At 39.0% G+C, this 12,777-nt stretch overlaps 1 protein-coding gene across 1 annotated transcript in view; it reads left to right on the plus strand.

Annotated features, from left to right (window-relative positions):
* The first annotated feature begins 3,658 nt into the window (after positions 1 to 3,658).
* Positions 3,659 to 12,777, plus strand: part of CRTAP (cartilage associated protein) — a 76,392-nt gene continuing 67,273 nt past the window's right edge. Inside the window, exons 1-4 of the mRNA XM_074195217.1 lie at positions 3,659 to 3,677; positions 7,375 to 7,457; positions 9,006 to 9,081; positions 12,582 to 12,777. The exon at positions 12,582 to 12,777 is cut by the window's right edge and continues 709 nt beyond it. Coding sequence (XP_074051318.1) covers positions 3,659 to 3,677; positions 7,375 to 7,457; positions 9,006 to 9,081; positions 12,582 to 12,777 — 374 coding nt within the window. The remainder of the gene's footprint in view (positions 3,678 to 7,374; positions 7,458 to 9,005; positions 9,082 to 12,581) is intronic.

Raw genomic sequence — 12,777 nt, forward strand, 5'->3', positions numbered from 1 at the left:
TTCTAGAAATCATTCCTAAACTAGAGAAACTTCAATGGCTAAATAATGTCTTTAGGACTAAATAATATCTTCTCAGGTTACAGATGTTCTTTGTATTTTGCTCCTGTTCTCTCTAGATAAAATAATCCTCATAGCTAAGATGCCATCTCTTGCCTCTGTGATTGGCTGATGGACACAGACTGTTTCCCGTATCTAGAACATCTTATCTCCTCATTTCTGCTTCAAAGAACTACTTCTCCATTAGGTTTTTACTATTCTTTCTTGAAGCCCTTCCTTATTTCCTTAGGGGCAGCAGCCCCAGAGATGGAAAAACCTGAATTCAAATGTAGTCTCAGACATTTGCTCCTTATTAGCTGTGTGACCCTGGGCAAGTCCCTGATTGCCTCACATCCAGGGCCATCTCTTATTGTCCTGATCCATGTCTGGCCACTGGACCCAGATGACTCTGGAGGAGAAAGTGAGGCTGGGGATTTAGCACAGCATCCCCTCACTCAAATTCAACATTTGTTTGTCATGGCATCACCTTGCTGATGTCATGGTCTTCTTTGAAGACAAAAGGACAAACATCATCATCATCATCATCATCATCGTCGTCACCAAATCATTGTGTATTTATTTTGAAAATATCCTAATTGTCCAGGCATTGCCAGATCTAGCTCAGTATTTGGGAGACTAAAAGTGTGAGAGTGAAGGGGTATTGGATTGACTACTAAACTGAAAGTCTATAGATCTCACTGTGTATGCTTGTGAAACCTGGACAGTCTACCAGGACTATGCCAGGAAACTGAATCACTTCCATTTAAATTGTCTTAGAAAGAGTCTGAAGATCACCTGGCAGGAGGAGATGCCAGACACTGAGGTCTTTCCTTGAGCTAACCTGCCAGGCATTCAAACTACATTATTTCAGAGCACAACCATGATGGGCTGGCCTTGTTCAAATGCCAGACTGCCAAAAAGACTATTTTTGAGAGAACTTATACAGGGCAAGAGCTTACAAGAGAGTCAGAAGAAGTGATACCAGGACACCCTAAAGGTTTCTCAAGTACTTTAGAATTGATTGTGCAGCATGGAAGACACTGGCACAGGACCTCCCAGCATGGCGTGCCCTATTTGAGAGGGTGCTGTGCTCTATGAGCAAGGCAGAATTGAAACTGCTCAAAGGAAACATGAGATATATAAGTTTGGAGTAAATACCCTAGGGGGTCCCATGGAGTATTTGAGCCTAACCTGTGACAGAGCATTCTGAGCTTGTTTTAGTCTGATCGGTCACAGTTGGACAACCTGTAATTTGTCTCAAACATGAGGATGTCACTTTGATCTTCTTCAATAAGGAAGGACAAGAACCAACCAACCAACCATCCTGCTTAGATTTATCTGATAATTCCTTTAGTAGGTCCCTGAGTAAAAACCATGTCTCATTTTTGCTTTGGTAAAGAACTACGCCCAAATCAATGAGCTCAAAAATCCATCTGGAATGTGTTGCAAGTATTTCAGAAATATTAGCTGGACTCTAATAACAACATGGGGTGATGATCATCAACCTTGATGGACTTGTTCATTTCTTCAGGCAATAATCAAAGACAATTTTAAAAGACTTGTGATGGAAAATACCATCCATAGTCCAGAGAAGGAAATTTAAGTTAAGACCAAAACTTATTATCTTCAATTTTTAAAAGTTGTCTTATGTCAGTTTTTTCCTTTCATTTGAATCTGATTCTTCTCTCACATGATCAATATGGATCTATGTTTTAGCATGGTTATAATGTAGATCCTTTATCAGATTGCTTTCTGTGGGGGGGGGGGGGTGGAAGGGGAGGGAGGGAGAAAGACGTAAAACTCAAAACCTTGCCAAAAAAAAAATATTGTTACATGTGGGTGGAAAAACAAATTAATAAAAATTTTTTAAAAAGAAAGAAATACTAGTTGGTTGACTAGAATTTGAAGATCTTTTTCAGAAACCATTTGGGTATATATTGGCATACACCCTGGACTTTAACTTCTCTGGGCCCCAAGATAACTCTTTAAAAACAGTTAGTCCATAGTAAGAGCTGGATTATGGTGACATTGGGAGAGGTTCCAATGTGTATATATAAATCTGAGGACAGACTCACAAGACTTTAGCAATTCTTTTTCCTACAGACTAAAGGACATCCAAGATAATTAGTCCCATGATTGATTCTAAGATGCCATTATTCTGATTTTAAGAGAGTCAGCAGTCCAATAGTTAGCATGTACCTATCTCCTTAGTAATCAGGTGACTATTTCCCTAATGAATTGCAAAACTAAAATGGAATTAGGACCTTAGGGTATGAATTCCCTTTTCTTTTGATAGGGAACTCTGGAAGTTGCCACACATTCCCTTCCTGGTTCCCCTTTTTTTAAATCTCCAGCTTGGATTTTTTTTTTTAATTTAAGGCAATGGGATTAAGTGACTTTCCCAGGATCATCCAGCTAGGCAATTATTAAGTGGACCCATACTCTATTCACTATGCCACCTAGCTGCCCTCCAGCTTGGGGGTGCACCTTAATGGAGAATGTAGTCAATACTCTGTGGTACTAAGCTAAAAGCAGGACAGGACCCTAGAGCCCCTGCCCTAGCTTGCCCTAAAGGCTTTTCTTCAGGTTCATTTTAATATAACATTTTATAAGTTATGAAATGCTTTCATATCCCTCACTTCCTTTACCTTTAAAAACCTCCATGAAGTTGATGAAGCAAGTTTTGTTGTATCTATTACATAGATGAGTACATGAATACTCAAAGAACTGAAACGAATGGTTTGTCAATTGGAAACCCCAAAGTCATACTGCTAGCAATTGGAAGAACCTTGACTAAGTTTCCTATTTCACAACCTAATCCTCTTCCACCAAAACATGTTTCATCATCCACTGATTTGCTGTTTAATTACTATATTATTAGCTTTAGAGGATCTGAGATGTATAGCCAGATGGGGCCCTAGGAGCCATGAAAATCAGGTCATCAGGATTATAGAGTCCCACAGTCACCGACCTTCAACCCCCTTCAAGTGTCTTTTCTATTTCAGGCTATAGGGATCTCTGAAAAAATGGAATACAACCACCTCTAGCTTAACACTCAGGTTCTGCTGAATTGGTGCTCTATCCGCAGCACTACCTAGTCGTTCACCTTAGTAGATACTTGGTATTCTCCCAGTCACTACCATTCACTTTAATCATAATTGTGGGAGGCAAGAAAGACACTATTCTTGACCTTCCTACCCCTAACATTCATCTCTTGGTCATTTTCAGGTTCCCTGATCAACACTGAATCCACCTAGGACAGGAATATTTTTACAATTAAATTTCATGTTTTTCAATTAAGCAAAATCTGTCCTTTGCACCTGCATCGGGGGAAAAAACCTCTTTTAACAAATATGTATAGACAAACAAAATAAATTTTTATAGTTACTGTATCCAAATATTTATGTGTGTGTTTATATAGGCATATATTAATTCCTTTCAGTCATGTCTAACTTATTGTAAGCTCCTAGACAAAGATACTGGAGTAGTTTGCCATTTCTTTTCTCTGGCTCATTTTACTCTAGAATAAAGAAGAATGTTATAGGCAAAGAAAAACCCTGAGACAAACAGGGTTAAGAGATTTGCCCAGGGTCACATAGTTAGTAGGTTAGTAGAACTCGGAATGAGGAACCTTATTGATAGTAGTTTTGTGATTCTATATACACTGCGCCACCTTGAATATGTATATATTTATAGACACCATACACACACACACACACACATATATAAATATATTTATATATCTATATCCATATATCTATATATCTATATATCTATATGATATATATGTCTCATTATGTACCCTGAGTCTATGCATAACCTCTCTGATGCGTAGATTAGCATGAACCTTCCAGAATCAGAGTTGGTCATTGTTTTAATCAGAGTCCTTACATCTTATGTAGTTTTTTTTAAAACAATATTGTTGTCATTTGCTCTCCTAGTTCTTTCACTTCACTCTGGATCAATCCATATAAATCTTCCCAGATCTCTCTTCAGTTGTTCCTTTCAACATTTCGTATAGGATAATGATTTTTCCATTAATTTTCCCCAAGTGGATGGGCATCTCCTCAGAACCTCCAGTTCCATGCTACCAAAAATGGAATTGTTATAATATTTTTGTACTTATGGGCCTGTTTCTTCTTTTTTTAGATGAGACAGAAATTCTTAATCCTTTTTTGTAAATCATGAATCCCTTAGTGAGTCTGGTGAACAATGTTCTCAGGATAATGTTTTCAAATGAAAAAGTAAAATACATAGGATTAGAAAGATAACCAATTATAATGAATTAGTTATTTGATTTAAAAAACCAACAAGTTCATAGACTCCAGATTAATAAATGATTCTGATCTAAGACACATATCTTAGAACTACATCCAACACTGCATGCAAGAAGCTTGTTATTATTGCAGTTCCATAAATAATTATAAAACTGTATGGTTCACTGACAATAGCAATGAATTTGGCATGAGGAAACCTGGATTTGAGTCTTGTTTTTACCTGCTCTGTGACAACAGACAAATCAGTTATAGTCTCAGAAACTGTTTCCCCAGATGTAAAGTGGAAATGTTACTCATTCATACTCTCTGACTCAGAATTATTCAAAAGAAAGTAAGTCGTAAATCTTAAAATGCAGAGATGGTGCAACATTCTCCCAAACAGCGAATTTGCTTACTTGGGAATTCTATATAGCAGTAATTTTCAAGGGTAATAGTGGAACCCTTTCAGGGGGTCAGAAATATCAAAACTACTTTTTAATCATAATACTCAGATATTTAACATTTTTAAATGATAGGTAGTGATACATATAATACACATAAACGAAAGCTCTTCGGAGGGTCCTCAATGATTATTGAGTATAAAGGGGACCTACAACCGAAATGTCTGAAAACTGCTTTGCTTCAGAGGGAGGGGTGCCATCTCTGAGAAAACCAGTTGTTAAATTTCCAGTGTTTGATCACACCACAAATAAGTGCTTAATTTAATGTTTCATTGCCTTGCAATTAAATGTAAAAGTGTATTACATATATCTCTTAGCTAATCCTTCAATAATGCACCCCTGGATGCTAAACAAATCACAAGTCCAAACCCATTCCTAAATACCTGAATGAGGGGATTTCAAGTCTAGAAACTAGCATCTTGGGGTAATCACGAAAGGCCTTCAACAATATCTGAGGTTGGTTGGAAAGAAACTAGGGATTCTAAGAGCCGCCGTCCTAGAATGGTCAAAGCAATAAAGAACATTACTAAGGAACTAATCTACTCCTGCATCCCCTAGAATTTGCAAAGTCAACAAACATCTTCTAAATATCTATCATGTGCCTATCATGTCATATGTGATTATCTGAGCATTGTAGTGTAATGAGTCATAAATAGACTTATAGTTAGGAAACCTGGGGTTTCAGTTTCAGCTCTGCCACATACTAGCTGTGTGAGCAATCAAATATAATTTTGAACCTTAGTTTATCCAGATATAAAATGAAAATAATAATACTTGTGCTTCTTACCTCTGTTCTCAGCCAAGTACTTTTGAAGCTTTAACATGATATATAGACTGAGACTTCAATACCCTGTATCCATGAAAATATTATCCTCATGTAGAGGCTGAGATTACTCAATGCTGAGTAATGCTCAAGTCTTCTTGTTCTTGTTCTTTTTTCCCAAACAACTTTTATTTTTATCTTAATAGTGTTTTATTTTTCCCCAATTACAGATGGAAATAGTTTTCAACATTCATTTTTGCAAAATTCTCTCCCTCCCCTCTCTTTCCTCTACCTTCCCCAAGATAACAAGCAATCTGATATAGGCTGTATATGCATAATCATGTTAAAAATATTTCCATATTAGTTATTATGAAATAACAATCAAAACAAAATGGAAAAACCATGAGAAAGAAAAACAAAAAAACAGATTAACAAAAGGTGAAAATAGTATGTTTTGATCTGCATTCAGACTCCACGGTTCTTTCTCTGGACGTGTATGGCATCACAAGAATTACCTGTATTGCTGAGAAAATCAAAGTCTATCAGAGTTGATCATCGCATAATGTTGTTGTTATTGTGTATAACATTCTGGTTCTGCTCACTTAGCATCAGTTCATTTAAGAATTTCCAGGTTTTCCTCAAATCTGCCTGCTCATCATTTCTTGTAGCACATGAGTATTCCATCACATTTACATATTACAACTTGTTCAGATGTTCCCTAATTGATAGACATTCTTTCAATTGTGGAGAAGTTTTCTATCAGGATTTTGGGGCAATGCCTTCAAATGCCCAATATGAATGTTGCTCTGAAAATACAACTTTTTAACCTTTGATTTTAGTTTTCTTAAACTACTATATACAATATTATACAATACAGGGAGTGGGTGCATAATAACCTTATTGAAAGTCAAGATAAGAGAAGAAATCAAAAGATATAGAGATTTTACAAGCAAGTTTAACTTTTGATAAATTCAGCCTCTTCCAAAGATTTTAACTTAAAGTTAGAAAGCAGAGGTCACGAATTTGTTGAGTTCCGTTATTCTCAGGCTTCCAAATGTCATTAGGCTGTCTTACAAAAGAATACATTATTTTCATCAGACCTTGCTTAATTTTTTCTCTTTAAGTCACTTAGACTTCAACTCTTGCTGTTTTTAATCCTAAATTTTACATCTTTGCCTTCAAACTCAAGTCTGAAACAGATAAATTCTTTCCTATCAGTCCCTAGTTCAATTGGCTGAAATTTATAGGCACTTTGATCTGCTGGGGATACTTCTAATTCCTGGCTTCTTGAGCTGGGTGGCTAAGAACATTGGATCTAAAATCAAAGTTTTCAGCCCTGTCCAACTCTCTGTGACCCCATTTAAAGTTTTCTTGGCAAAGTTACTTGAGTAGTTTGCTATCTCCTGCTCCAATTCATTTTACAGATGAGGAATGGAGACAATCAGGGTTAGGTGATTTGCCCAAGGTCACACAGGTAGTAAATACCTGAGACCAGATAAGAACTCAAGAAGATACATCTTCCTGAATCTAGGCTCTGTCTGATTCCAAGTACTGGCTCTATCCACTTGCTACTAACCTGAAAGACATAAGTTCAAATCCTTTTTTGGACATCTACTTGCTGGGGGGATCCTAGATGTCAATAGCTCTTTATCTTTTAAAAAGGAATAATAATAATAATATTAATAATAATAAAAGTAATTCTACAGATCTTATGAAGATAAAGTGAATAATATGTATAAAGTAATTTTGTAAATCATAAAGTGGTAATATTAAAATTAGTTATTATTTCTTCTTCTTCTTATTTCCGATATTTCTCCATTTCTTCTTTTTCTTTAACTTTACTGCCTGATTATTGTAGCCCCCATCTCCTATGTGGGTTCTTCTGCATGTAATCCTACTTGTAAGAAACATGGTGGCTGTGAGTGGGTAACCACTCAGATGGTGGGTAGCTCCCAAATGATTTGTTTCTTCTTACCCAAACTAGGTAAAATTTTTAAGGGTGATAAGTGGCAAAAAAAGAATTTGAAATCCAGGATTTTTGACTCCAAATTCTGTATCCTTTCCACTGACCCACAGAATTTGGAGTCAAAGATCCTAAATTCAAAGTTCTATTTTTGCCACTTACCATCCTTAAAAATTTGGGCAAGATACTTAGCTTAGAAGCCTCAGTCTTGGCGCGGCTAAGTGAAGCAGTGGATAAAGCACTGGTCCTGGAGTCAGGTGTACCTGGGTTCAAATCCGGGCTTAGACACTTAATAATAATTACCTAGCTGTGTGGCCTTGGGCAAGCCACTTAACCCCATTTGCCTTGCAAAAAAAACCAAAACAAAATAAAACAAAAAGAAACAAAAAAAAAAACCAGAAGTCTCAGTCTTGATTTGTAAAGTCAAGGAATGAGGCCATACAGAAATGCTCTGGGATCCCCATTTAACTCTTAGTTATGATTCTTTAGGAATGGAAAGATATTTTAGTTCAAAGCAGCTGCTATTGGATTTCTTATTCCTCATATGCAGAGGATATCACAGTACTAGTAGAAAAGGGTTCTCATATAGGAATACTTGGTGGACACATGTTTGGGCACCCTGAGTGACTGGAAAGCCCTTCCCAGTGATGCTAGGGAACCACAGGTAGTTTCTGGTGCAGTTCACTCAGAGAAGGGATCCCATGCAGCAATGGTCTCTCTCCTAGATGCTTCAGCTACAATTTTTGGCTAGGTCTCTGGTCTTTGATTGACTCTAGGGGAGGCAGGGAAGGACCTGGCCTCAAGATAGCTTGATTACCCTAGGAGTTATCTTTAATTCTTTCCAAACAAAAACATCCCACCTACCAATTATTTAGAGATGCCCTTTGGAAAGTTCAAGGTTTTCTTTAGAACTTTCTTATTGATTCAGAGAACTCATTATAAATGCTGGTGTTAATAATTCAGATTGTATCACTGGAAAATCATTTCATTGTTTCAATTGGAAAAATCAGTGCTCTGGTACCAGCCGGAGTTGAGGGGAAGAGTTTCCAGTTGTGCTTGGTCGGGGGTGGGGAATGGGAACTCTCATTCTCCAGACTGCAAAATAATTGAACTAAGAAACAAGATCTATAAGAGGATTATAGTAGCTTTTGGTCTATTTAGCTGTCATTATTATCAATTCTTATTAGTAATGAATTTCTGGCCTTTGGGTTTGCAAGACACTGTCCTCCTAACAACCTTGGGAGGAAGTTCATAGGATTATCAGATTCTCATAGAATTCAGATCTTGAAGGTCTTCCTGTCCAGCCCTCTGGTTTTGAACCAGACCTCACTCAGGACAACATTCAGATTTGAGACTGCAATGGAATGAAACATTCATAGACTATAAAATTCAAATAAATATGAGATTTAAATGGATACCATTACCAATTCAAACAGAGGCTGTTCGCCTTGGTTTTCATATTCACCAAGGTAACAACCTGAGAAGAAAGAAATATGATGACTCTTACATTGTTTGTTGCCTGACAGATTGGCATTCCCCAGGGCAATGGAGATTCTGCCAAACCACACCTTTTAGGCCTCCAAGTAATGACATGGAAGCCAAGTAAGTCCTTGAACTAACCAAATTCCCAGAAAGGGCTTTAGAAGAAAAAGAGTCCAGCCTACATAAAACTGATGTGATTCCTTCTAGGTTCTTCAGAGGAAACTGAGACTGGAGAAATTAAGTGATCAGCCCATGAAGCCATACTAAATAGGCAGGTTTTCCTGACTTCTCAGTCAGCACTCTATTTGTTTGGGGGGGGGGGGTTCATGCTAAACATAGTTTTGCTGTAAGTGAAGAATCAAATCAAAACAAAGGAAAAAAATAAAGAGAAAAAAACACAATACCTAAGACAATTTTTAAAAATTGAAGATACTAAGTTTTAGTCTTTATTTAAACTCCACAGATCCTTCTCTGGATATAGATAGTATTTTCCATCACAAATCTTTTAGAATTGTCTTTCATTATTGAACTGTTAGAATGAACAAGTCCATCATAGGTGATCATCACCCAGTCTTGCTGTTAACATGTACAATGTTCTGGTTTTGCTCATTTCACTCAGTATCAGTTCATACAAGTCTTTCTAGGCTTTTCTGAAGTCCTGTCCCTCATGATTTCTTATAGAGCAATAGCTTTCCATCCCATCATTTATAAAGCTATTCCCTAATTGATGAGCATCCCCTTAATTTTCAATTCTTTGCTGCTATGATAATAGCTGTTATAGTTTTGTATATGCCAGCTCTCTATTTGCAAACCCAGCTTATGCATGTGCATATGGAGACCTTGATAAAGTAACTTGCTCAGATGATGAGTCCCTGCCAGCTCTAGGACCCCAGAGGGAAGGAAGGGTCTTCCTTATTTGGTCATGGTTGGCATAGTTAGGACAGATGGCAAGTATCTGGTGTGGGTTCAGCATTCAAATTATTCTGCAACAGGACCTGTTAGGTATCAGGTTCTTCCTGATTTAGAATGACTAATGGGTGATGGAAAGATATGTGTTGGGAAAACTCCCTGCCCCCAAGGGAATGGCAAGGAAGCCAGTTTGCTGGACCCTACAGCACATGAAGGGAAATAATGTCTATTAAAATGGAACAAGTCCAGTTGGAGACAGGTTGTGATTGGCTTTAAAAGTCAAACAGAAAAATGTGTATTTAAAGAATTGTCACATGCACTCTTCTGTTCCTCCGGGACCAAAATAGATAGCTGGCTGGCATAAGGTAGAACTCATTGCCTTTTTATGTGTACCATAAATGGTTTATTATTTTAAAAGCCTATAGAGTTAGATTTAAGTCTTGTATCTTTCTAATGTTCCTTTGAATAGTATATAATATTTCTCTTTCTTAAAGTCTAGAACTGGGCTAATTTAATTCTGAATTCATAGGCAGCTTATATTCAGGAAGGAAGGGCAGTTAGGTAGCACAGTATAGAGAGTGTCAGACCTAGAATGAGGAAGACTCAGGATAGTCAGTTGTGTGATGCTGGGCAAGTCACTTCACCTTCTTTGTCTACATTTTCTCATCTGTAAAATGACCTGGAGAAGGAAATGGCAAACCATACCAGGATCTTTGCCAAGAAAATCCAAAATGGCATCATTAATGGCAACATTCAGGAGGATGTGGTCTCTACCTCGTTTTAAGTCCCTATGATGATGTTTGTCCTTCTTTCTTGAAGACCATGACATTGGGGAGGTGAAGCCATGACAAGGAAGTGAATTGGATTTGATAGAGAAGCCTCACTTTCTCCTCCAGAGTCATCTGGGTCCAGTGGCCAGATATGGATCAAGATGACAGGAGTAGGCATTGGCCTGGATGCCAGGCAGTCGGGGTTAACTGACTTGCCCAAGCTCACACAGCTAATACATAATCAAGTTTTTGAGGCTAAATTTGAAGGCAGGTCCTCCTAACTCCAGGGTCAGTGCTCTATCCACCACCTGCACCACCTAGTTGCCCCTCGCCGTGGGACATACATTGGATTTATGACCATGAACAGTTCAGGTAACCTTCAGAAAACTTTTCAAGACTACATTATTGGGGTCAGAGGACCTGAGTTCAAATCCAGCCTCAGACACTTAATAATGGCCTAGCTGGATGATGACTAATGGGTGATGGAATGATATGTGTTGGGAAAACTCCCAGCCCCCAACTTAGTTTTTGTTTCTTTAAAATTTAAATACTTAGTTTTCAAACTACATGCAATGTTAGTTTTCACCAAGGTGAAGAAGGTTGGCAAGCTTTGGAGTTTTACATTTTTCTTCCACCTCCTCTTCCCCTGACAGAAAGCAATCTACATGTTTAATTGTACTAAACATAAGTCCATATTAATCATGTTGTGAAAGAATCAAATCCAAACACAAGATAAAAAAAAACATTAGAGAGAAAAATAAATAATACATAAGACCACTTTTAAAAATTGAAGACAGTAAGCTTTGGTCTTCATTTAAACTCCAGTTGCTTCTCTGGGTATGTATGGTACTTTCCATCACAAATCTTTTAGAATTGGCTTTGATTATTGTACTGCTGAAATGTGCAAGTCTAGCACAGGTGATCATGACCCCATGTTGTTAGTGTGTATAATGTTCTTCTAGTTCTACTCACTTCACTATCAGTTCTTGCAAGTCTTTCCAGGCTGTTATGAAGCCCTGTCCCTCATGATATTTTTTTAAGTTTTTGCAAGGCAAATGGGGTTAAGTGACTTGCCCAAGGCCACACAGCTAGGTCATTATTAAGTGTCTGAGGTTGGATTTGAACTCGGGTCCTCCTGACTCTAGGGCTGGTGCTCTATCCACTGCACCACCTAGCCGCCCCATGGTTTTTTTTAAATCATTTTTTGTGATCTCTCAGAAATAGACCTGGATCCAAGGATACAGTTTTATGGCCCTTTAAGCTTCTTTTTAACTGCAAAAAAAAAAAAAAATGGGACAAATACCTCTGTTTACAACCTCAAAGGATTGGTGGATGGATTGAGTACAACTTGTTTGTGGAAACTTGTGTTTGGCTCAGGTGTCCGTTTGCATTCAGTCTGACAAATATTCACCTTATAGAGGGCATGGTGTTGGGCAAAATGGCAAAATGTGGTGTAGTTAGACTGGCAGATGGTGCCGGGAGTCAGGAAGAACTAGGTTCCAGTTCCCCTCTGTGGAAAAAGTCGATAGGAGACAGAGTTGTGACGGGCTTTAAAAGTCAAACGGGGGCGGCTAGGTGGCGCAGTGGATAGAGCCCCGGCCCTGGAGTCCTAGCACCTGAGTTCAAGTCCGGCCTCAGGCATTTCATAAAGACCTGGTTGTGTGGCCTTGGGCACGTCACGTAACCCCATTGGCCTTGCAAAAACTGAAAAAAAATCAGAGGGCAGCTGGGGGGCACCACCCCATCGCCTTGCCCAGCAAAAGCCAAAGAATAAAAAAAGTGCCACGTGTGCCGCCCCGCCCCCGGGGCCCATTTCCGGGCGTTTTAAGCAGACCCTGGCCGCCCCCCCAGCTGCAGGGCCGCGGTCAGCTGACGGGCCCCGCCTTGCGGGCCAGCAGGGACCCAGCCGCAAGTTTTCTGTGTTTTATTGGCTTTTATAAGGCTTGGAGGCCCGAACGGGCTGGCAGGAAAGTGCAGAAAAACAAAGCAGGCGGCTTCGGGGCGCGTGGGCGCGGCGGCCCGGGGGGGCGGGGGAGGGGCCGCCCCGCTGTCAATCTGGCCCCGAGTCTCCGCCCGGAGGGGGCGGGCCCGCGCGGCCTCCGAGTCTCCGGCTACGTGGTGGTGGGCCCGCGGCGCC

Source organism: Macrotis lagotis, chromosome 7, assembly GCF_037893015.1.
Source record: "Macrotis lagotis isolate mMagLag1 chromosome 7, bilby.v1.9.chrom.fasta, whole genome shotgun sequence".
Taxonomy (NCBI): Eukaryota; Metazoa; Chordata; class Mammalia; order Peramelemorphia; family Peramelidae; genus Macrotis; species Macrotis lagotis.